Genomic DNA, 25,998 nt, shown 5'->3' on the forward strand with positions numbered 1-25,998 from the left:
TAAATTTGATAATTCGCATTCTAGGCAATATTTTACACGAAAAAAACTTATCGCCACGAGGTATCATGAGCAAAATTCGAGTTACAGCGTTTTTAGGAAATAAAGCCTTCCATATTTTTTTTTTCGAACTAATTTTTATTTTTGCAACGACTGTTTACCCGTCAACATTCAAGTTTATCAAAGGCAGACAGTGTGTGTGTGCGTGTTCAAGTCCCTTCTGGATGCGGTATAGTTTTCCAAATCTGTATCATATTTTCAGTTCGCTTACTTTTCGCTTCCCCAGCTACACACACTGTCTGCCTTTAATGAAGCCCTCTGTTTTGCTTACAGTTTCTGTTCCTATTTTCTTAATATCTTAAATCCTCTTCTGATTATGGACATTCCGAATGATACAATTTAAAGGAAATAAGCTAAGGAGTTCAGATACTATATAAATTTCAAAAGATAATATATAAAGCTATTCATAGGTGAAATGTTTTCTAGGAATAGGTTGTGAAACCTATATTAAATTCTATCTATCTTCAATACAATATTTTATTACAATCTGTTGTAAAAGTTTGTAGCTCGAGTGTCGCCCAAAATACCTCTAATTGATAAATGTTTCTCATTTGATATTTTCTCAGTAACACGATGGAACTATCAAACTTTCAATCAGAATATATTCATTTACCGAAAAAAGCAATTTAATTTTTCAAGTGCAAAAATAACATATCCGTCAACATTACTGCTACAAATTACTGCTAATTTCTAGAATCTCCATTTAGATCTGGAAATTTAAAAAAACTTAGAAAAGAAGTTTATTTTCTTCCAAATTGCAAGAAAAACAGAAAATATATTTCTGGTATTATCTATATCAGTAAACCACGCACCCAAATTGGGAATAAAGGAGTGAATTAGCCTTTCTTCAAATTAAAATTTTGCTTTGTCTCTGTTCCACCAGTTTGTGTGCAAATACCTTCTAAAATAATTTTAAAGTACACGAGGAATATCCAGTTCCATGCCAAATGTGTTCGTGTTATCTTGATCAAACATAAAAATCAAGTAGTATGATATGACGGTCCTACTTCTTACTAAGATTAGCTAAAAGACAAGGATGAATTACGGCTAGTTATCTAGTGCTAGCAGCATGATAGAGCACAGACAGTACAATGAAACAAATGACACAAGAGAAGAGGGGCTGAGCAGAAACTCATTACGCCAACATGGCAGCTGCGGGTATGCGATTTGATGCTGTACACCCCCTTTTGCATGACTGCGCTCGGGCGACGCTCTCTGGCGGTGCGCTGAGATTGATTGTGTGCAAGCGCACCATTTAATTAAGCTTAATTTTTATGATTATTTTAATTTCATTAGATAATTTTGCAGGGAGTTTCTGATGACGCAATGGTGCGGTAGGTGGCAGTAGCGGAACGGAAGCGGGGTTCTCCTCGGTGCGTTAAGCTATTATGGTTCCGTTGATGAGCGGGCGCTAATTAAAACAAAGATCGCAGTTTGCGGTGCGGCTGCACTGGTATTAATTAGCACCGTTCGGAATATAAATCCGGTACAATTATTCCGTTCCGCTTAACAATGCAAAGTTCTCTGACATTTGTACTTTGAAGAGTGGGTGGATATCTGAAAAACATTCTGAATATTGAGTGATAAGTTAATTTCAAGAAAAAAAGCTGTAGTCTAATCGATCCGATCATCCTGTTTCGGAATAGGGCAAACAATCATTTACTGTTTCTTTTTCATTTCCTAACCCAACACTTAGTCGAAACTCAATCATCTTGACTGGGAGTGAAGAGAAAACACTTCACCAAATATCCCATAGCATCTTAGGTATATATACACACACATATGCTCAATTCTGCTGCCATCGCACTTGAATCAATAAATCTAGATCTGATTATCTATATGATGCTCGACGACGTTAAGTTTCCTGTTCTGCAAGCGAGACGAACGGGAGGCGGCAAGTGTGCTACAGATAGAAATCCACACGTTATTCGTTGATTTTGTTTTTCCTCTTGAACGTCTGTCAACCGCACATGTGTCAATGTGTGTAGATCCAAATGAGATTGGATTGGCTTTCAAAACCATATTGATGTTTAATTCATAGTTTCCAAGTGCATTAGTTCAGCTGGAAGAAACGCGAAACGTTCCATCTGTATCCTATTTTTAAACGAAGCCACATCAAACATCAACCCGCTGGTACAGAATTTACGGTCTGTTAACTTTTACCCCTGGTTATCTTGCGGAAGCTCATTGTTATCGCTCGAAACGGCTACGCTTATGTTTCCACCCAACTGCTCCGGCAACTAAGTGAAGTGCCCCAGGGTGGATCGGAATATCATAGTTCAACTAGTCATTTCTGAAGCAAATGAGTAAGAGGCTTCAGTTACCAAAAACTAGCGACTTTGAAGAGTATAACTTTTCCATTAAGCTGATAGCATCTCGAAAATATTGAACCGAAACTTTCGAAAGACCCATCCGACATCCCCTGCTCCCCTCCCTCTCGATTAGTCCAGTCGTTGCTCATCGGAAGCCCATTTCGCCAGGAAAAGGCATTCATTCGGACACTGTGTAGTTTCTTTATGAAGCTTCCTCTCTTCAAAGATGCGACAGACTTTTGATCCTTTGAGCTATCGAACTTTCCGCAAAATGTTTTAACTTTGCTTCATGCTATTTTTTTTCTTTCTCTCTCTCTCTATTTACAGAATCAAGCGTAACATCTTCAGAATGGCCCCAGGCCATTACTTCTGGGCAATATTCTACTTTGCCTGTCTGTGCAGTGCGTCACTGTGAGTACACTAGCGTTCGATTGGATAGAAATAATATGCTTTCGGGTCGATTTGTTCTTTAACCGTTACCGCCTAATAATAGCTAATACGATAATCGAATCACTCAATTTTTCCCATTCCCGGGTCACCGTCTGCCGCTCGCTTTTTTCCGTTACCCTATTTGCAGAGCAAACAACGCCAAGGTCAACTTTCGCGAAAAGGAGAAGAAGATCCTCGATCAGATCCTCGGCTCCGGTAAATATGACGCCCGCATCCGTCCGTCGGGCATCAACGGCACAGGTAAGAGCATCCCGTTCCTTTTTCGGTTACCTGTTTTCACTCTCTCTCTCTTTCACGTTTATATATTAAGTAGGTACTCTATCTCTTGACTACTCTTAGTACCAAGTAACTTACACATCACTATTGCATCGCCATTACTTCGCGAATTGTTTATTTTTTTATTTCCAAATTTCTAGAAAACATGTACCACGGATTCGAAACATTTGGTCAGTACATGTGTACGCGAGTAGTGAAACATTTTGATTTATGTAGAATTTCAACTTTATATTTGTTTCAGTTTTATTTTGAAGTACTCTTTCGCGCGGAGTACAATGTGCAAATATACCGATGAATGAAATGGAACATTTATGATGATGGAAGTATGGGTCTATTTTTTTAAAAAAGGGGGCGTATTCTATGTGAATTCGCAAATCAAACTGAAATGAGCTTCTCGAATTCGATTGAGAACTTACATACTTGTGCCTCTTACGATCAACTGTGTAACTTCGCACTGATAGTTAGCCCTTTCAAGTTGCGCTCCCTGTTGGTTTTCATCAAAAATAACAATTTTAAAATTTATATCTCAAATAATACTTACCAAATTAGACATTTTTCATTTCTTGACATTTTAGATACATTTTACATTGTTCACATTTCAAGTATTTCTTACATTTTGTACCTACATTTTAGGCGTTTTTGATATTTCTTTCCTCTTTATCATTTTTGACATATGGTAGTGGCTTTATTATCGGCAGGTGCGCCCAATTAATGAAGTCATAGAGAACTAATTTTCTGGTAACTAATAACGTTCTAAGACATGATTTACCCCCCTGAAGATTAAGGGTAAAATCTGTCAATAATAGGGCCGATACCCTATTTAAAGTTTTTGGAATTTTCGACATTAACATTTTGGAATTTTTGAAATTTTTGGCTGTTTTGTAGAAATGCACGTTGCAACGCCCTGACAAATACTAAAAAATAGTTCAAACAACTTTAATTTACAGACAGCTTCCACAGAAAACTAACCATAGCTTCTAAAGAGCAGAAGTACCGTCGTGCGAGGCTTTTTGACACCTATTTCAAGTTTGTCAACTTAACGTAATTTGAACTTATGTTATAGTCAATGGAATCCAATGATTTTTATTTATTTTTAACGCGGATATATGTATGCAACATTTATAAGTTATTTGAGATAAAAAGGGTGAAGAAACTTTTGACAGGATTGTTTTGTCTTTTCAAACGTTGGACTTTGATTGTGCACTTGAAATCATATTATACTTCCGAAACTTATTGGTTTTACCAGTTTAGAAACTAGAGAAAAAACACAAACCTTGCAACGTAGCTGACAAAAAATTCACGGCCTCCAATATTTTTAAAAAAATAACAAAATAATTAAAATCTATGGTCAAATAAAAAGGAATAGTTTTTGAATAAAGTTCTTGGCTTACCGAAGATAATGAGCAGTAAGAATAATGATTTTCAAACAAAACCTTCAACAGCTATAGACACCTTTTAAAGAAGATGGGCCGTCCAATTTGCCTCGCCCGCAGTCATTGACGAGGCGAGTAAAAGGTTGTATTAGGGAATGCGATGTTGATGACAGCTGAGTGGCAAATGAGCTACTCTTTCAAAATCCAGCCGACTCGCCTTCTGAAATACCAAAATTGTTTAGACGAGTAACTCGCCGCTCGCTTTATCTTCTGTAACAGGAGCCATAATTTACTTTTACACAGCTATTAAAGCCTAATCATGTTCTGACAAGCACTAGCGATTTTTTTGGAAACGGCTTTTGCAAAATTGTGCCAAATATAGTGTTTGTCAACATGTAATGCACAAGTTTAAACTGCATTTCAGCTAAAAAAAAACATGATAAAACATAAGTGTTCAGAGTAGCCCCGCAGGACTAAAGAAGCCCTACACAACGGTAACCAATTTGTTTTCAGTAAAATCACTAGTCTTTATAATAAATTGGACCAGCCAAGTTAAACCGAGGAAGACTTCGGGGTTAGAAATTATCTTCATTTATCTTACATCTAAGTGCAATAATTGTTGCTGAGAGTTTTCGAGAGACATTTGTTTTTTACTGTCCGACGTTTCTCCCCTGAGGATGTCATTGATCAGTGATGAAACGTCGGACAGTAAAAAACAAAAAATCGTTCTACTTTTTTGAGAGCGTTCAGCCGAAAATACACCTAACGCTCATCTAAGTGCAATATTTATCTAACCGTCTATATAGAATTAGGCGATTCAAAATAACCAGAAACGTTACATTTTCGATTCCAATAATCATCGCTGTCTATTTATTCCACAAAAATGTTAATTAAACCATTGATTCATCATAAAATAACAAAACGTTAAAGGTTGGCGAATGTGATTTGAAATGGCAAACTAACAGATTGAAGTTTCATATTTGGTCTAATGAGTAAACACGTTATTTTTGGATTGGAATTAGGAAGATCGTTTCGCGTCAAAAAAAGTTTTAATAAACACCAAGAGTGTTGAAAAAAATCATATACTTTCGATGCTAAAATTTTATTTCTGAAAGCATTACAATTGTTGATCAATAATCTGATACAATCTTCAGATGTTTCGCTCAAAATTTGCATTTCTCGGTAACGAAAATGGACAAAATGGGATCTTCCATTAATTTCTTACCTGTTAATCCTAAAACTATCAACAAAATAATTTCTAGATTTATGTAGTCTTGCAAATAGAATGAAATGAAATAGAATGAAAAAGTGTTTCTCCGATATTTTCGGAAAATTTTCGATGAAAATTTGCGATTTGCTTGGACATCACCGACTCCGAAAATTGATAACTTATGAACCGTTCATCGTATGAACCGAAGTTGGCGTATTTTGAAATATTTTAGCTATTCAAAAAATACATCGTAATAATAACCTTGTACTTAACGTTTCACCGTGAAAGAATATAACAAAGATAAGTTGGAAAACTATGGTGAAAAATTTAAAACTAACAGAAATGTTAATTCACTATGTGAACATAGTGAATGTAGAACTACATAAAGCTGTTTGTCACATTATTTGCATGATGACCTTCGAGAATAATCGCAAGGGATTAGTTTGAAGCAAATTTTCAATAATTGCTAAGATTACGATAGTTTATTTTGTATTAATATGCTCAAGTCAATAACTTTTATCCAACACCAATAGAATAGCTTTAGAAATAATGTAGTGGCCTTGAAAAGATTGAAAATGGCATCTGGTGTCGATTTTCGACATTTGAATATTATCCCGGTCCCAGCAATACTAGAAACAAGAATTTTTTAAATTGTGTCTTCGGTTGGTTTCAGGCCTCTGGACATCATGCTGGTTCTGGAAATACCCATATTTGATAGTCTTTGGCCTTTTTTGGCTGTACACCAGGAGGAGTCAATTTTTGTCATTTGGGAATAATTTTTGTCTCAGAATTAATCATACATGATGGTATTCAGTCATTTCCAAAAACTGGAAGTCGCCATCTCGCATTTCAAAATGGCGTCTGGATTCGAATTCCAGTCTCTGAGCCTCATCTCAATTCTGGAAAGACCATTATTGAATGTTTTACAGAAGCCGAAAGTTGCACTACGGATTTCAAAAAGGCAACTTGGGTCTATTTTGGACCTCTGTGCATCATCCCGATTAAGGAAATATCCATATTGGGTGGTATTAGATTATATCCGGAAAACGGAAGTGGCCATCTTGGGTTTCAAATGACATTTGGAATTGATTTCCGGTCACTGGGCATTACTCCGATTCAAGAAATACCTATATCGAATAGGATTCGGCCATACATTTTAAGCTGTTTTTCAGAAAGCGGAAGTGGCCATCTTGAAATTCAAAATAGTGTCCGGAGTTGATTTCCGGTGTCTGAGCACCACTCTAATTCAGGAAATACTCATATTGGTTGATTTTTAATCATTATAGACTGGTTCTCAGGAACCGTAAGTCGCCATCGTGGAATTTAAAATTGAGTCTGAAGTTGATTTCTGGTCTCTGGACGTCATCTGATTCCAGAAAAGCTTATTTTGGGTGATTTTCGATAAGTTTCGGCTGTTTTTCTGAAATTGGTAATTGACGCCTTGGATTTGAATATGGTGTCTAAAGTCAATTTCCAGACTCTGTGTATCATCCCGATTCCAGAAATATCCATGTTGGCTGCTATTTGTTTTCAGTTCTGTAAACTGCAAAAAATAAATAGTAAAATAATCGCGCACTCAAAATAAACAAACACGAAACAATTTACAAATGACTCGAAAATTTTAGAATATCATAGAAAAAACATTGTTACTCCTTTTTTATTTTCGTAGGAAAAACATTGTTACTACTTTTTACAAATTAAGAAGAGATAACAATAGGCCTTCTTCAATAAAATAGGTACACGTGAGCGTTGCAGACGTTTAAAATGTTCTAAGACAGTTGAAAAAGCTGTTTATTACACATGAGCGCAAGGTTAACGTAGAACTACAACACGCTTGCTTTTATACGTGACTACTGAGAGTTAAACTTCGGGTAGGCGTGTCTTTGTGGACTAGCGCGAGTGAAGCAACAACTACAAATCGCATTTAGCGGTCGTAGAAGGCCTTGTTTCAGCTCTGATTGATCGAAACATGCGTTCAACAAGGCTCTACGTTTTTCAATAATACAATAATTAGCGTGCCAAAACCCAATTTTTCGCATTTTGATGAACGCATAACTAATTTTAAAATCGATTGCTGTAAAAAGAAAGGACTGAAACTGACAGTTTCAAACATTTGAATGTGAACAATTTTCGTCACGCTCTCGATGTTTTCGGTTTTTCAATTTGTACCCCTGTATATGTTGCCGTAAGACGTAATTCTACGTCAAGAATGTACATGTCCGCTTTTTAGAAAATCAGGAGGGTTGTGTTCAACTGAACGGATTTCAAACGCCAATGTCTTGGTCGCAAGGTGTTTCAATCATTAGGTAAAGTTTTCGTCAAACCTTTAGTATTAAAATGAGCATATCTTGTCAATCACAAACCAGTGGAAAAAAAACCAAAATCAATTGCAAAAACAGCGGCTAATCAATCACTAGCTTGCTCCCAGTTCACCATGTTTATTCTAGATTCATGTTGTGAGTGGCTCCGCCTTTTTTCAAGGTATGTCATTTCCCCAGTTTCGTTAGACACAAACAGATATTATTCAATATGTTTTACGATTCTACGAAAAACACATTTCATTTCTTGTTTGCTAACAATGGAACTGAATCGATGGAGCTCTCAGCCACGCACCAAAATATCAATATCACTTTATATCGCGTTGCAGCTTGGAATAAAGACATTTCAGTTCTTCTCGTGTCGGATGAAAACAGATAACAAAAAATGCAGTACGTTCAGCCATACTACAGCTTATTACGCGGTTGCGTGGTGCATATTGCAGTTGTGCGGCTTGAGTACATCAAAATTCTATTCGTACTAAATGACTGACATGAGAAAGAAAATAAACACGCTGCTGTGAAGTCGAATTAACCGTCTTCCTAAAGGCGTTCCAACATTCAGCATTTTTGACAAAACATGCCGAGCTTTTGTTTGAAATCTGATTAGTTTGTGCATACAACTATTAGTATTATTGGGTTGTAGTGAACATCAAATTACTATATATCTGCAGCGAATTTTGACCAAATTTGCAATTTTATGAAATGTTTAGCCATCGCATAAATGTGTCATGATCAGACTGCGTACGATATCCGCATCTTTTGTTGTAAAAGGCGGAGTTTTTTCAAGTTATGTCATTTCCGCAGTGTGGCAAGACGCTAGGAGATTTTCTTTTGTATAAATTACGAATATACGAAACATGACGCTCATTTCATGTTGGTAAACAGTAAAACTGAACCGACGGGGCTTTCAGCCACACAAACAAAATATTACGTTGTATCATGTTACGGCTCAGAAGGACGACAGTCAAATTCTTCTTGTATCGGATGAAAGCTAATAGCAGAAGGAACAGAACTCTCAGCCACGCACCAGTATATTACGTTGTTGCGTGGTGCATATTGCAGCTGTGCGGCTTGAGAACAAAATTCGGTTCGAGTCAAGTAGAAGCAGTTTCAACACGGCTTGACAATTTCAATTTCAGTTTTCTGAATTTGGGCGGATGTGCAGCTCATTTTCCAAGCCAAGCTGTAAGAGCGAAGGAAACCATGGAAAGCTAACCGAGTTATGAACATGTGAAATTGATATGATTTCGATCTCTGTTCCGATTTTAGATTTTCAATTTACACCTTTAAAGATCTTTATTTAAAGACGTAGTTCTACGTAAAAAATCCGAATGTTGCATTTGGATGCAATTGAACAAACTGCTTCCACTTATACTTTCTGATTCCAACGATAACCTTATTCTAGTAACCAATGATTTAGGTGTGAAATTTGGAAAAAGTGTTTGTTTGTTTCTCAGGAAGTCACATTACTGCTTACATTGATTGGAGTTGTTGCTCCAATCATTTATCAAATCACCTGAGCGAACCGAAAAAGATAAATAACAATGCTTTTTGAATGTTGAAATATTGCGTGTGTTTCAAAAGCCTGAATTTGTCAGTTTTATTTGTTGTATTTGTATTTTTATCAGTAAGAAAAGTTGTTTACGCTCCAAAATAATCTCCAGATCAAATGTCCAAGCAAATCAAGAATTTTCTTAGGATTTTTTTCGTAAAACAAAAAGATTTTTAAATTTTAAACTACAAATGCTCATTGTCTAATAGTGGGCAAAATCGAAGAATCGAGGGTTTATCGTATTAGTTTTAACGATGTAAATTATAATAATAGTGATATCCATTATCATTATCGTCGAACAACTTATATGATGTAAAAATTTTCTGATTTTGCTCTGTCAAAAATATGAAATCGTTCTTAAACTTTGCTCCGTTTGGTATAATGCTGAGTGTAACAAAATTTGTATCAAAATTGTGTACAACTTTGTATATTTTTATTGGAAAGTTAAATAATTATGAAGTAATGATTTTTCAACATTATCAATTGACATGTGTTAGGATTATTATAATTAATAATTCTGAAAAAAAACTGACATTAAACACATGTGAATAACCCCGCACTGATCACACCGACAAAGGTTTCACCAATTAGTTCAACTGTAAAAATATGTACATATAGTAGCAACGGTCGACTTTCGAGTCGATTGATGTGCTTCACGCATTGAACCACATAATTTTCTAACCAGCTCACGAACACAAACAAAACAGACAGCTACTACAGACCTTAAACTTCCTTCCTTGAACACTAAAAACACATTACACTTCACATAATCTAGCTATCAAACAACCCTGTGACTACTGATCAATGTTCCACACATACACACAGAGCTTTTAGGCAGCAAATGTAGATGCACCAATATATAGTCAATACTCAAACCTGAGTTGCGCTTTTCAAAAAAAAAATGCAGAAAACACTGGCTTCCGAGTAGCTGTGCAAAAACTTTACGAGAATCACATCCGAAATCTCGCCCAGCGTGCAAAAATCTTAGCGTTTAAGAATTTCTCCAAACCATCAACGACATAATTCAAACTGTTTTCTTTTCTCTTGTTTTGGACCCGTTCTCTTGCATTCCTCTAAATCGTAACTTACGACAAAAAATAAACAATAAATCAAACATGTCACCTCCTACCGAAATTTGAAACAAAAAAACAAACACTCAACTCACACCAACTGAAACGAAACCCCGATTCGAAACCGTACGCCCATTATAAAACTCTGCATCCAAAAATAAACCCCAAACCCAAAATAAAAAAAATAACCTGGTGGCCAAACAAACACAGACGGTCCGGCCATAGTTCGTATCAATCTTTTCGTACGAAGTATAATGACAATTAGTGACATTAAGATGGTAAGTCCTAGTTCGATCCGCCACCCCTCGATTTTGCTTTTTCCGTTGTTTTTCGGTTTGGTTTATTCGCTTTTACTGATACCCGTTTACGAACTTCTTATTAACCTAGTTTAACACTTACTGTTGTTCTCTTTTCATTTTCGTTTCTTCAACAATTTATTCTTCTCTAATGTATTTAACTCGAAAGCAGAAGCGTCACAAGATTGGACCGGATTTTTTTCCGAAGAAAACAAAAATATGAGTAACCAAATTGATATCCGACCCGCAGCTTCTCCGTTGCTTCTGCGGCGAGTTGAGTTCGCTAGCGATGTGTACTACATACTTCTACTCACCACTACTGGCTGCAAATTTGAACAGTTTCGTGTTTTGGTTCCATCCCGGACCACGGGTCCGATGCTTGCGCTCACTTACTTATCTAGATAACAACAGTCAATGAATTTAATTCGTCTACTAGGCAGCAAATCCCCCAGTATTATTCGTCCATTGAAATGATATAGAAAAACAGTTTGGGGCCGATTTCTTTTTCGTGGCCCAAAGTGGTGTATTTACTTCCCCCTTCACGCTCGCTCTGTCATCCGATCTGTAATCACTCTCTATCTGTCTGTCTATCTGTTTCTTCTTGTTTCGAGTTCAAGCTGACATGTTTCTTCTTTCGATTGCATTCAGTCATGTTAATTCGTAGAGTTCTATTGGTTTTGTTTCGCTTTTGTTGGTTTGTTGATTCTGCTAAATGCAAATGTTTTTTTTTTAATTGAATAATTCTGCTGCGCCTAAAATAAAAACTTACACATTTAGTTTTGGGTTTTTTGTCTCGCTTGATGCTGCTACGGTTTTCTTTTCTGGATGGTTTTTGTCAATCGACATACTGTGGATGGGGTTATAAATTAATCGAACAACATGTTATCGCTTCTTACCTAATGTGGGTACCCCCCAAAAAATGTACTATGAAAAGTGTATATTTTATTCTGCTGTTTAGGATATTTTATCGATGCGATGAAACTCGAATTTTATTATTGGCTTTGATTCGGTAAACATCTGAAATCAGTCCATAGAATCATTTTCGATTCCATAATACTTTTTCTTGGCTTATAATGGAATCAGATTACATCTCCTGCAGAGTTTTGACATTTAAACTCGTTCACACGTAAAACTGCGCCATCTACACGTGAACTCAATAATTATCTTTATCAATCACTTCTAATAATATCGAGATGTGAGCAGTGCCTTTTTTAGAAGTATTCATCGAGCTTTAGACTACGACTGAAATCTTTCTAAAACTATGAAAATATTAGTACCATTATGAATAACACATCATATGGAAAGTTATTAGCGCCGTAAACGGCTGTGAGTTATGTACCACTTTATCCTAACAGTTGTTAGATACTCTGATGATATTATGAACAAAAAAAAAACGAACGAAAACCAAAACATTTATAACTCACTAGCTGGCAAAGGATAATTTATATCTGCTTTGTTGGGATCAGAAACTTTTTTGGGTCTCCTGGAAACAGTCCGACCGGCATTCATTCCGGTAATTTATTTTGGCACTGCACACATAATTGGAATCCCCGTCTGCGTCATGATCCGGCATCTGCGTTACGTAAAATGATTTATGGGAATTGCGGACTCTTTTTAGAACAAAAAAAAACGAAAACCCTTGCATATCATAATCTTTTTAATTTCCTACATCACATGGCGTCTTTCACTTTCTCTCTCTCGCTCGGACTCGCTTGCTCGTTCATTCGCGACCCAGAAGCTATCTTTCGGCAGTAGTCCCTGCTGACGCCGTCAATAATTCATCCGACCGAAGTGGCCCGCGTTGGTCAAAAGCGGCCGGGTGTCATTATTCTGTGGGACACCGCACATTCAGTGCCTTTCACCGGCAGCTGCTGTGGTGGTGAGATGCTGCGGAACTGCTGCTGAAAAAATAATTTTCGTTTTTGCTCGCGATTCCGGCCGTGAACCAGACGAGGCCGGGCCGGATTAGAGTGGTTCTTTGTTCCCGTTCGGCGTCCGGGCGAATAATTTATGCATTAGGAGGACCGAACGAAACGAAAGGAACTTTTAGGGGCAAGCGGAGGTACGAGCGGACTCCAAAGCTTATTATCGGCTTCACACCGCGTGACCAAACAAATTTAAGCTTCCGGACAGGTATCGGGTGGAAAAGCAGTCACGTGGCTTAACCCGTTCCGGCTCATTTCGTTAACTTATAATTCGAATGGCTCGTTGCACTAGGAGCGAGCAGACATTTAAATGGTTAACATACATTGTGCAGGCACTGACCACCTGGACTGTGAGTGCAAGAGCATGTTCCATATGTGTGACAAGTGAATATTGAATGCTTGCTGTAGACATGACGATGATGATGATGGCAAATGTCCTCCCCAAGGAGATAGTGCACAGCTAACGGTTAGACTAATGAATGCATAAATGCAATCAAGGGTGGTTTGTCGGCTACGCTGGTTGGTGTGCGTGCAGGGCTTGTGCAGCTTATTTATCTGTTATGAATTGATGCAGCCCAGCAAAAGTTTCGAAGTTACATCAACAAAGTTGCTTGAATTGATGAACATCACGTAAAATTCCGATTTTGGTAACAAATAGTCGTCTTTAATCTGACAGAAAAAATTGCTTTGACCAATGCTCATATTTCTAATGTCGGTTCTTGATTGTTGAATTTTTATTGTACATTTTGAACCATTGAAAATTTGAATTCAATTTTTTTCCAATTGATTACCATAATGAAACAGCCAGAACCAAACTAAGCACCGTCGAACACCGCAACCTCCAGAAAATAAAACAGCAGGAAATTTTTGTTTCGATTTTCTACAACAGGTTTTATAAGCTTTAAGTTTGAATTTTTGCTTATTACCTTTATTCACTTGGTTCTCCTAATTCGATATGTAAAAAAGCTACTCCCTCCAGGTGAAAATCGCCTTAAAATTATTTAAAGTAGAAAAATTGTTTTCCCTTCCAATACAGTGCTTCATACTTTCGATTAACGCCACAGTTTCTAGTTCTGATACAGTAGCATCGTTTAACAACTGACATCCAGAATCGTCGCAAAAGTTCGGATATCCGCATCGCCAATTAAATCGCTTCCTATAATTACAAAACAAAAATTCAAAACAATAACCCATAAGAACTTTTGCTTCAGTTTCACAATTTTACAGCCCTCTGCAAGCTGCTAACGCTTTGCTGCATCCTGGTTTTAACGTTGCATTCTCCTTTAATTATTGTTAACCTCATGCTTCCCTCCTACACTTTGCATTCCATTTTACCTATCCGTATTCTTCTCGTCACGTGATCCGATTCTACCCCTTAACGTGAATAGCCACAACCCACAAACGAAGAATGTTCGAAATAATTAAATTCAATTAAGATGATTTAAATTTTGATGACTTCCAATTATGGTCCTTGCATTCCAGCTAGCCGGTTGTGAGTTAAGCTTGATTTTATTCTGACGACGTTTTTTTGTTCTGCCTTTGTTACAACCCCAGTCCTTCCGAGAATGCGCGAACAAACCGACAGGTAAACCAAACAAACCGCATCTCCCTGCATTTCCTAGTATTTATCTTTAAATTGAAAAACATTGTCCAAGCTTGAGTAGAGTGCCACCAGCAACCGTCCACCACTGCGGAAAGGTATTTCGTTCTTTCTCTCAACCGTTTCACAATGTGAAAAGCTGCCGAAAGGTAATGCGGAAGTTTTCTGTTATTTTAGTAGGTAGCATGAATATTTCCAGTTTTCGTTTTCCGCTTCAGGGATTGTTATTCTTGAGTTACGATGATAATAATCACTGGCATAGATTTGCCATTGAAATGGAATCACGGTCTAACGTAGCTAGCTGCTTCGAGGAATCAAACAGTATCGTCGTTGAATAGCGATACGTACACATCATTTTCCAGTTTCACTTCAGTGCTCCTGCTCAGAACTCAACTCATGTGCGCTATCTTTTTAGTATCGTGGGTCTCTTAAGGGAATTGATGGGCTTGCGTTGAATGATGCTCGAGAGAATATGTTACAAAGCGCTTAGAAAGCGATTTAACGTTGCAATTCGACCTAAATTGAAAGAAAATTGTGCTTCAATTCATACAATCTCAATTAATCCTTTTGGAAAGGACTTACAGACATATTTACGTTCCACTTTCCGTTTTTTACTGTCCATTTTTTGCTTTTGAGGATTTATTTTGTACATTTTACATTTTGCTCTTTACTTTTTACTTTTTACTTTTTACTTTTTACTTTTTACTTTTTACTTTTTACTTTTTACTTTTTACTTTTTACTTTTTATTTTTAACTTTTAACTTTTAACTTTTAACTTTTTACTTTTTACTTTTTACTTTTTACTTTTTACTTTTTACTTTTTACTTTTTACTTTTTACTTTTTACTTTTTACTTTTAACTTTTTACTTTTTACTTTTTACTTTTTACGTTTTACTTTTTACTTTTTACCTATTACTTTTTACTTTTTCCTTTTTACCTATTACTTTTTACTTTTTACTTTTTACATTTTACTTTTTACTTTTTACTTTTTACTTTTTACTTTTTACTTTTTACTTTTTACTTTTTACTTTTTACTTTTTACTTTTTACTTTTTACTTTTTACTTTTTACTTTTTACTTTTTACTTTTTACTTTTTACTTTTTACTTTTTACTTTTTACTTTTTACTTTTTAATTTTTACTTTTTACTTTTTACTTTTTACTTTTTACTTTTTACTTTTTACTTTTTACTTTTTACTTTTTACTTTTTACTTTTTACTTTTTACTTTTTACTTTTTACTTTTTACTTTTTACTTTTTACTTTCTACTCTTTACTTTTTACTTTTTACTTTGTTTTCAAATAAAGAAACAAATTTGGATGTAGATCTTTGAAAACTCTCTATACCCTGAAAGCAAGACTCGGAACGAGCAATGGGGAAGATGAGATACTGTGCTTTAAACTTAAGAGCTGTTTTTTAGAATTTTGATTACGGATTTTAAGCTACTTCTCGGCAGTAGCATTTCTGATCTAAATTTTATGACTTGATAGTAACTGCAAGAGGAATGTACGAATGACCTTTATGTTATAATCATACAAAGTTTAGTTTATTTGATTAGTGACGATAAAATGGTCAAACTCTTTGAGCATCAGCAACAAACAATTCCCTGAGAGTCACAAAAAAACATTCGAAACATTGCACTTTTATTTGGTCGGCGTGCGACCAGTCCGAGCCAAGCGCCAAACACATCGTTTTGAGTAATTAGCATTTGAAGTTTGACCACCCATAAATTAATCGTGTTTGAACTTATCATTAATTCAATGCTAACACGCAATGAACAGGGCTTAATGAATGTCCTGTTATCATAAATACACGAAAAATAGCAATAATTGATTAAATATTTGGTTTTTATTTTTGACACCTATGTACTCAGTTCTCTCTGGTCGAACAAAAATTTTAAAAAATGGTCTTCAGTTCGGTCTAGTCAAACGTATTTACTACAACATATCAACTTGACTATTAAACAAGCTAATTTTTCTCACTAGTCGAACGTAATACAAAGATATCAACGCTGCTTAACTCTCAGTCCAATCTGTATCAAAAATTATACAGCTGATAGACAAGCAAAACTTTATTTCTCTTGCTCTATTTGCTGGTGCCAAAGCGCACCAAGTGGTAAGTGTTAAGATAGTATCAATATGAAATGCTCTGGTATTTTGAAGCGGGTATTGTCTAATATTATTGATTTAACGTATATTAACCCAGTCCTGACTTTTGTTAAAGAAAAAACTTACTTTTATATGAAAAATATCAAATGAAAATAAAATGCACTTGGTTCGGTCTGGCTCAACTAGATTTTGGAAAAAAGTGACGTGCCCATTGAAACGAAATTCGGTTCTACGAAAACCACCTGGCTGTTTATTTATCTAATTCTGATGACAGTCGTATTAACGAGCTGTCCGAAGCGGAGAAATCAGTTACTGGTTAAAATAAATCGGAAAGTTTGCTTGTAAACCACAAACAAGCACTTTCTTTAGATGCCATGTCTGTGTTTACGGTTCACTCTGGTCGAACGCAATTTCGTTCTTTTCATAAAGTGCTACAGAGATTTTTTATTATAACACGCCTATGAATTGTTCAAATGATTTCATTCTTTAATGGAACATAGATTAATAGTTTGCACATCCACTGGTGCTCATAACTCAATTTTAAAGAAAATGGCGCTTGGCTCGGTCTGGTCGCACGCCGACCATTTGAACGTACCCCAATCTATTTGTTCTTGTCATGCAATTTTGCTTTAGATTTTATTTTTTATTTTCCGAAATCTATTGTTCTTCTAATAAAAGCATGCTACTTAATTAAAATCACACTGTTCATGCATGATTTCCTTCACCTATCGAACTATCCGCTCATTTTGGCATCCTTTCTATGTCTCGTTAAAATCCCTTCCTCCGGTTTCAACTAGGATCGCAACGGAATACCATCAACATCATCTGTGCTTAGGCACAGTGTGCACGTTAGAGCCGTTGTCAACAGGTGAAACACCTAAAACAATCCGAACCGGCAGCGACCGACGATTGGTGTGAAATCTAAATGCGATAATCAATGGTGTTAATATTAATGAGCGAACAAAGTTGAAAATAAGAACTGAAATGAATAACAATTTTTAGCGTTGTTTTTGGAACGATGAAAAAAAAAACACAGGAAAAGATTCACTTAATTCACCATTAATACCTACTGTTAGAAAATGTGACAATACGTACAATACTCAGCTTGTGAGAGCACCAACAGCAGCAGCTGAAGTAAATAGCTAGGCATTACGTGCCACACTCGTACCCTGGGTTCTCGAGTACCACGTAAGTGGGCCAAAAATAGACAGCATATATCCGAGACAACCCAACCTAGTGAATGCGTTGGCGGCTTGCCTTGACGCTTCACTGTAAACGCACTGATGGCACTAGTCCTTTCATTTTGCCACATTTACTCGGCAAATATTCTCCTTCCCCGATAAAGAAGAACGAAATTACAGTGATGGTCCGGGTTATATCGCGGGAAGAAGAGTCCTTTTGTTTGCTTCCATATTTGGACCACGCACTCAACACCATCCGGATAGGAGGATAAGTGCAAATATACGGCGGAAAGTGCGTGCATGCTGTGTGTGTGCATGTGTGACGGCTCTATCGCCTTCAGACGGGCGACAATATGCGAAATGAGTGAAAGTTGTTTGTCGAAAGGGATGTGTCGGAATCGACCCAACAAGCGTTACGCTGGTGGGTTGTAGGCCAGTATTAAATTTCGATAAAAGGTCTGCCGCCGTCATGAACCATGCGTCCGCATTGTTTGAACTCTAATGCAGACGCGTGGTAGTTTGTATTGACACTGCTGCATGAAGGCATCCGTGGAAATCACAGAAAGCACGCTTGCTGTGTGAGTGTGTGCGCCATGGCGATAAACATCACGAAAAAGGGGAAAAAGTACGGAGAAAAATTGGCCCTCCCGGCACTCATTTCAAGACAGAAGCGGCGAGACTGTGCGTGTCTTGTCTCGATTTACCGCATTTGCGCCGCTGTGCAAAGCTTCAGGGCAGTAATTTATCGAATTTGACGTCGCATCGGCGGCTACTGTCAACGACGACGACGACGACGTTGACAATGACGACCACGCTTCTGCCGTCTGGGACTAACCAAGTGACAGAACAACATCAATAGTGAGAACAGAAAAAAACTCGTTTGTTGATCCCAATAACGGGCCACGTGTATCGGCATATGCGGTTGATAGCGATCGTCTGTGACTACACTACGGGACAGAGGAAATGAGCATGGCGAGAATATTTTGCTGATAACATCAATCAGATTATGCCACTTCCAAGCCACTGCACACATATGACGCATTTCCGCAGAGCCCTGTGGCCAGTAGAATATTGAAACGGCAATTCAGCACGCTTTGCCCTTCATTTTTCTCCTTGCTCCCACCCGTCACTATGCAGTATGAATTCAATTGTCAATTAGTATTTTCCTCACAAATTCAGTGCGACCAAGTTTCCGAACAACTAGGCGCCTGCTGTGTCTGTACGGAAGAAAGAATCAAGCGCTGCTAAAGCACGGAAATAAAAGCACGTTATAGACTGCTGCTATGATGGTAAAAATTTTATTATTCTTTGGAGTCTTTAAGTCTCCGGCCACTGCACTGGTGACTGAGTACTCCACTTAGTATTGTTCCATCTATACTGGCCCAGAACAACAGTCTGCTACTACGATAGAACAGTGAAGATCCATATCACGTCAGCGGTGTCTAGACTCTAGGCCGTACTTTATTTTTTTACTCTTTTTGATGACAACCAGGTGGACTTGAAGATCGTGTTGATGACTTTTCGTGATATTTAACGATTTAATGATTTTTTAAACGCTATTCACTTCTTCAGTCACTGTTTTCGTATAATTTTTTAGTTTTTAGTTTTACACTAACTCAAGAACCAAGAATCAGGAAACTAAAATCCAAAAATATCAGAATCCAAGAATCAAATAATCCAAGAAAACAAAAATCCAAGAATCTCAGAATCCAAGAATCCAGGAATCCTGGAATCTACCCAAGCAACAATTGAAACATAATAAAAAAATAAATTGTGATCATTTGTTGCACTAATGAAATTCCGAGGTTTTAAGAAACATTTTTTGTTACTACGATGAAATTGTAAAGAAACAAGCAACAACTAAAGTTGCATCGATGCTTCAAAAATCTTCACACCAACAACGTAATTCGCGAGGTTAGATTTGTTGTTGAAACGTATAAACGGCATTTGAAAACCTAACCTTCACTGAATAGATCTAGTGAGTGGAGCATATAGGTTGCCAACGTGATGCTTGCGAGATACAAAAAACAAACACACAAAAATACTTCTAAAAGTTGCTGTCATGTTCTGAAGCCATGTAACAGCAACTTTTGCTCGATCGTTCGCCTTATATTTGTTTTTGAGATGAGGTTATTTACTGCGTTGTAACTTTTGGTTGCTTGGACTAGAAGTCGTCCAAAAAGTGTGGGTCTCTAAACGAAATATGATAAATTGCTTTGAATTTCTTTATCACGCTGAGGTACTGATGAATTGAAGAAGCAAAATTAAAAACTGGTAATGACCATTGCATTGGCATGATAAGGGAAGCAATATTTAAAACTGAGCCATGAACTTGCAATGCAGCATTTACCATGTTGTTATCAAATTCCATGCATAAGTTCATACACATTGCGGTTTCATTCTTGAAACTTGTGTTGAAACAACGAAAATGTTGCAATTGGCTCCACCTCCTGCGCTTTTTTTGTCATTGTATATGAAACTGAGATGTAACTAAAACTTAATATCGCATAAGAATTTGTTGCTGTGATGCACAAAGTTCATTATCGAAACAAATTTTGCTGCTTGGGTAATAGTTTAAGAATCAAGAATCAAAAATTCAATTATACAACAATCCGAATATCCTAGAATTCAAGAAACAAGAATTAAAGAATCTTGTAATCCAAGAACTCAAGAATCCAAAAATCCAACTATTCCAGAATGCTAGAGTCCGAAATTGAGAAATTTTAGAATACCAGAATTTAAGCACCCATGAATTCAAGAATCGAAGAATCCAAAATCTAACAATTCAAGAATCCAAGAAACTCAAAATCCAGGAATCCAAGAATCAAGAATCCCAGAATCGAAAAATCCAAGAGAAACAAGAGGTGAAATATAAGATGAATGTAATAGAAAATCCAAAATCAGGAATAAGAAATGATACATATGCAAAAAAAATGAACAATAAAAATTGAGAAAATATATATAAAAACAAAATCACGAGAAAAGAGGTTTGTAAACGAAATATAGAAGAAATATGAAATATGAAACTTTCGCATCATTTTGAAAATAAATTTTTAAAAATTAAAACCAAAGAAAAAAACCTAAATCAATCCACCTAGTGGTGCAGAAACCTTTGTTATACTAACTATTACTTTATACATATTTGGCCAATCACTTACAAATCGTATACCATCATAAGTCCAATTTCAATAATGAATGAAATTAATTTGAAAGATAGTTTTCAGAGAGTTAACCAAAGACGATCATTGAATTAAGGCTTGACGTGGTTTTTGCAAATAATAATATGAATGTTATCACTGGAGTACATGAATCTTATTTTTTCGATCACAAACTAATTTTTAAATGCTGGCTAGAAGTAATTGAACTTTTTTTTTAGATAATCGAACGTGGGGAAACAGTAATAGATAACAATGATGCTGATTTCACACTAGAACAGCAAACATGTATGTTAGTTTAATGCGGTTCTACTTATTCGTTTATTTGCAGAAATCGCAGGACCTAGATTTATGAATCAGCATCAAGTTTTTTTACGAATTGGAGCAAACTTCCACAAACCTGCTCTCGAAATCTAGTTTAGAATTATACAGGAAAAAAATATAGCTATTGATGAAAGTTGTCATTTTAATTCTATTTCAAATGCATTATCTGAAAATGAAGGTTCTCCACGATCTTTGAGAATTTTAGATTTTCAGAGTGTAAGCGAAAACATTATTCTTTTCGAAGGCCTAGGCTGTATGAAAAAATCCGAAATAACTTACTTACTTACTTACTCTTAAATTAGAAAGCAATATTTATATCTTACATGAGCATATTGTATCATTAATAGAGATAAGTGACTTTTCACCTGCGCACACTAGTAAACGTGTATAGCCATGTAGAGTTCCTTCAACACTTTTTCCTAATTTTGCCGATTACGTTCACCAGCTACTTTAGATTCCTGGTCACAAATGTAATACTTTAAATATTCAACTGAAAAATTTTCCAGCTGTTCAAAACGTAGCATTGCAAACAAAACAGCGGTTTATTTGTGTTTTTCTCAACGGGTGGCACTAATACATTCGTTTGTAAATAGGTCTATACATCTTTGGTAAAGCTTTGCAAAATATATGCATCGCTAATTGTGTTACATGTGCAAACTGTGGGATCAGATTATGCTACAATACTTGGCTCCCGAAAGCTGTAAATGTTTCTTACTCTTCGCAAATCTAGGTTCAACGTACAATTTAGTATATAGGGTATCGAACGTCTTCGTCAGTGGTTTTCTTCGGCAGTTTTTCTGCAGCAATCATATGCAAAAGGGGGCCGAAGAAAACCACTGACGAAGACGTTCGATACCCTATTTTATAAGAAGTGAGGACGGGAGCTTCGGAAGAAAAGGAGCTATGTAACCATTGCAGTTTCTTTTGAAAGCTGGTTCAAATTTCCAAGAAAAAGCACAAGGGTAATTGATTTACACCAGTTCAGACGCACTACGAAGAGTGTAAAGATTATGAAAAGTTGTCCATGATTGTTGATTTCCTTTGAGAAATACATAGCGATACGAAAAAAGAGGGATAGAGAAGAGGAGAGAGCAATGAGAGAGAAAAATTATCTAGGAAGTAAAATATCCCATGTCCAAAATATACTTAGGTCAAAACTCTACAGTTCAAGCAATCAATAAAAGATCGCACTCAGTATGATTTTCAAAGATCTCTGGGGCTTTCATTTGAGCATGCGAACATCAAAATCGGAGTGAGCGTTCTGTAAAGAGAGTTTTTTTTGTTATTTTTCTTTTTTGGGTCGATCTTGATATACTACACATATAAACAACATATTTACACATACATACGTACAGGTACACATACACACACATACATAAATTGTTCAATTCGTCGATCTGAGTAAATTGGTATACAACACATGGCTCTTCGTGCCATTAATTTTGCCTTAAAGTTAAATTTCTTATATAGAAAATACTCTTTGATCAATATTTTAAAATCTAAGCCACTAATCAAAAATCCACTCGGTAGCATTCTGGGGGAGCACAGTAGCTTTCGTTTGCGTATAAGATCATCAAAATCGGATATTGCGTTCTATAGGAAAGGTGCGTTAGTATTTTGCGGCACATACATACAGACAACATACATACACACACACACATACACACACACATACACACGAACAGACATTGCTCAGTTCGTTGAGCTGAGTCGAATGGTATATACGGTTCGGCCCTCCGGGCCTTGGATTTATTTTGCGTTTTTCGACCGATTTTATAACCTTTGTATAGTATAACAAAGGTAAAAAGAAAAACCTGCTAGTTGAAAACCAGAAATCAGAAATAACAAAACGATTATTGAGTTAAAAAAATTAAAAATCAAAACCAAACAACGAAAATCCAGAATCGAGCATCAGGAGTTAGGAATCAAAAATTAAGAATCGAAACTCATAAGTCAAAAGTCCGGAAACAACGTTCAAGAGACAAGAATCTAGAATTCCTAGAAACAAGCATTTGGAATCCAGAATCAAGAGTCGAGAATCAATAATCAAAAAACAAGAATCAAAAACCCAAACAATTTGGGAATTTTAAGAATCAAAGATTCCAACAATTCAAGGATCCAAGAATTCAAGAAACCAAGAATCCGAAAATCTGGAAAATCCAAGAATTCAAGAAACACAAAATCCAAGAATTTTGGAACCCAAGATTTATGAACGAAAAATAAGAATCAAAATCAGCAATCAGGAATCAGGAATCCAGAATTCAGAATCAATAACCAAGAAACAAGAATCAAAAGTCACGAGAAATCCAAAAATTCAAGAAAACAAAAATTCAAAATACCAGTATCCAACTATCCAAGAATCCAGGAATTCAATCCAAGAATCCTGAAGAAGAAAGCAAGAGCCCCACGCACAAATAACTCAAAACCAAGAATTCAAGAATTTAAAAATATAAGAGTCCAAGAGGCCAGAAAACCAAGAATCCAAGAATCCAACTATCAAAAATCAAGAATATATGGATCTAAGGATCCATGAGTTCAAGAATCCAAGAATCCCATAATTCCAGAATCCAAAAATTCAAGAATCCAAGAACCCAGAAATCCATGAATCAAGAATCCCAGAATCTACAGATCCAAGAATCCAGGAATTCAAAAATCCAAGAATTTAAAAACCATAGAATTAATAATCAGGAACCAAGAATCTAAGATACCAAGTATTCAGGAATCCACGAATCTGAGAATTCCAGAACCTCGGAATCCAATGATCAATTATCAAGAGACAAAAATGAAATACCGAGATTCAAGACTCTGAAATAATGAACAAAAAATCCAACAATCCTAAAATCTAAAAATCCTAGAGCACAAGCATACAAGAATCCAAGAATCCCAAAATCCAAGCATCTAGGAATCGAGAATCAAAAATCGAAGGATCTAAAGATCCAAGCATTCAAGAATCCAAGAATCAAAAATCCAAGAAACTCAAAATCCAGGGGTGGCATTGTGCAGCTCGATTCGAACGATTTTCGCTATTTTCGAGTACGTCACATACTGCCAGTTTTGCTTTAAGCTCAAAAGGAGCTGTCATTGTCATTTGTCCTTCGGCTTATCTAACCCGCTAAGTCGAAAAAAAGACGAAAAACGAAACATAACGCCCACCAGCGATCATTTAGTTTTCTTCGAGTTACTCGAAACTAAATGCGCAATGTCACTCCAGAATTCCATGAATCAAAAGAGAATAAATCAAATTATCCAGGTAACCAAATTTAAAAATTGAAGCATATCAGAATTCCAGAATCCAAGAATCAAGGAATTCAAGAATCTCAGAATCATAGAATCTAGAAATTCAAGAATCCAAGAATTTCAGAATCTAGGAATCCAAGAATGAAGAATCAAGAATCCAAGAATCCTAAAATCCTGGAATCCAACAGTCCCAGACACAGTCTAAGTACCAAGATCCAAGAATTAAAGAATCTAAGTACCAAGATCCAAGAATCCAAGAAACATTTAAGAATTCCAGAATACAAGAATCCCAAAATCCAGGAATTCAACAGCCCCAGAAACCAAGAATTCAAGTATCCAAGTACCATTTTTCAAGGAATCTAAGAGTTCAAAAACAAGGAATCCAAAAGTTCAAAAATCAAAGAATTCTAGAATCCCAGAATCCTAGAATTCGAGAACTCAGGAATTCAAGAAGCAAATAATCCAAAAATTCCATGAGTTCAATAATTTAAGAATTCAAGAATCCAAGAATCAAGAATTAAGAATCAAGAATCAAGAATAGAGAATCGAGAATGAAAAAACCAAGACTCCAAAAAACCAAGAATTCTGGAATACAGGAATCCAAGCATTCGTGATCCCAGGAAACCAAAGATTCAAGAAGCTTAAAATCTAAATCAGAATACAAGAATCCAAAAATCCCAAAAACTCAGAAACCAAAAATCCAAGCATCAAGAATTAAGAATCCAAGAATTCAAGAATCTTAAAACCCAGTGATCAATAAATCCAGGAATTCATGAATCAGAGAACCATAGAATCCAAGTATTCAAGAATCCAAGACTCCAAGTACCCAGGAATTCAAGAATCCAAAAATCATAAAACAGGAATCAAAATTCGAGAATCGGGTATCGTGGAACGTGAATCAAGAAATGGAAATGAAAAAAAAAAATCGTTCCTAGACACTTGATTCTCGATTTTGATTGTTGTTTCTTGATTCTAGATTTCCTGGATTCTTGGACTCCTGGCTACTTGGAGTCTTGAATTCTCAAATTCTTGGATTCTTGAAAAATGGAGAAGAAGGAAAATACCACTATGAAAAAAATGCCACTTGGACACGACCATCACGGATAAGGCTCAATGGTGGAAGAATTAATCGTCTAGGTTCTCTTTGAAAAAATCCCAATTTTGGTGTCGATTGGAATACTCACGGCTCCACAGTGGTACGAGAGCTTCATTGAACTTTTTTCATTTGCCCTCTAAATACAGGTCGGACTCGTGTATCCGGAGTGTCAAAAATATTTACACTCCGGATTATCGAATCACCAATTTTTTTACAAATTTGCCTTTAACGAACATAAAATAATTATTTTCTGTCGTTATGTTACTTGACAGTGACGGAACCAGAAATCATTTCTGGAGAAAAAAAGGAGTGAATTCTCGAGAAGCAATAAAAAAATAATTTGACGCCGAGTGGTTTCACTGAAATCGGACATGCCTCAAACATCTCAGAAATGCCCAAAATTGTAACAAATTTAGTGAAAGGGGTAGTAAAGGTAAAATTTTAGAATAAATTTTAAAAAC

General features: G+C 36.1%; 1 protein-coding gene across 8 annotated transcripts in view; it reads left to right on the forward strand.

Annotated features, from left to right (window-relative positions):
- LOC129730022 (glutamate-gated chloride channel) overlaps nt 1-25,998 on the forward strand; it is a 132,029-nt gene that overhangs the window by 45,876 nt on the left and 60,155 nt on the right. For 6 of the 8 annotated variants that reach the window (XM_055688972.1, XM_055688980.1, XM_055688973.1 and 3 more), the window contains 2 exons: nt 2,697-2,780; nt 2,947-3,059. In XM_055688972.1, the coding sequence (XP_055544947.1) occupies nt 2,719-2,780; nt 2,947-3,059 (175 nt within the window). In that variant the 5' untranslated portion in view covers nt 2,697-2,718. Of the gene's footprint in view, nt 1-2,696; nt 2,781-2,946; nt 3,060-10,828; nt 10,897-25,998 lie in introns of those variants that run through there. The other 2 variants (XM_055688974.1, XM_055688978.1) reach the window with 1 other exon arrangement.

This window comes from Wyeomyia smithii, chromosome 3 (genome assembly GCF_029784165.1).
Source record: "Wyeomyia smithii strain HCP4-BCI-WySm-NY-G18 chromosome 3, ASM2978416v1, whole genome shotgun sequence".
Lineage (NCBI taxonomy): Eukaryota > Metazoa > Arthropoda > Insecta > Diptera > Culicidae > Wyeomyia > Wyeomyia smithii.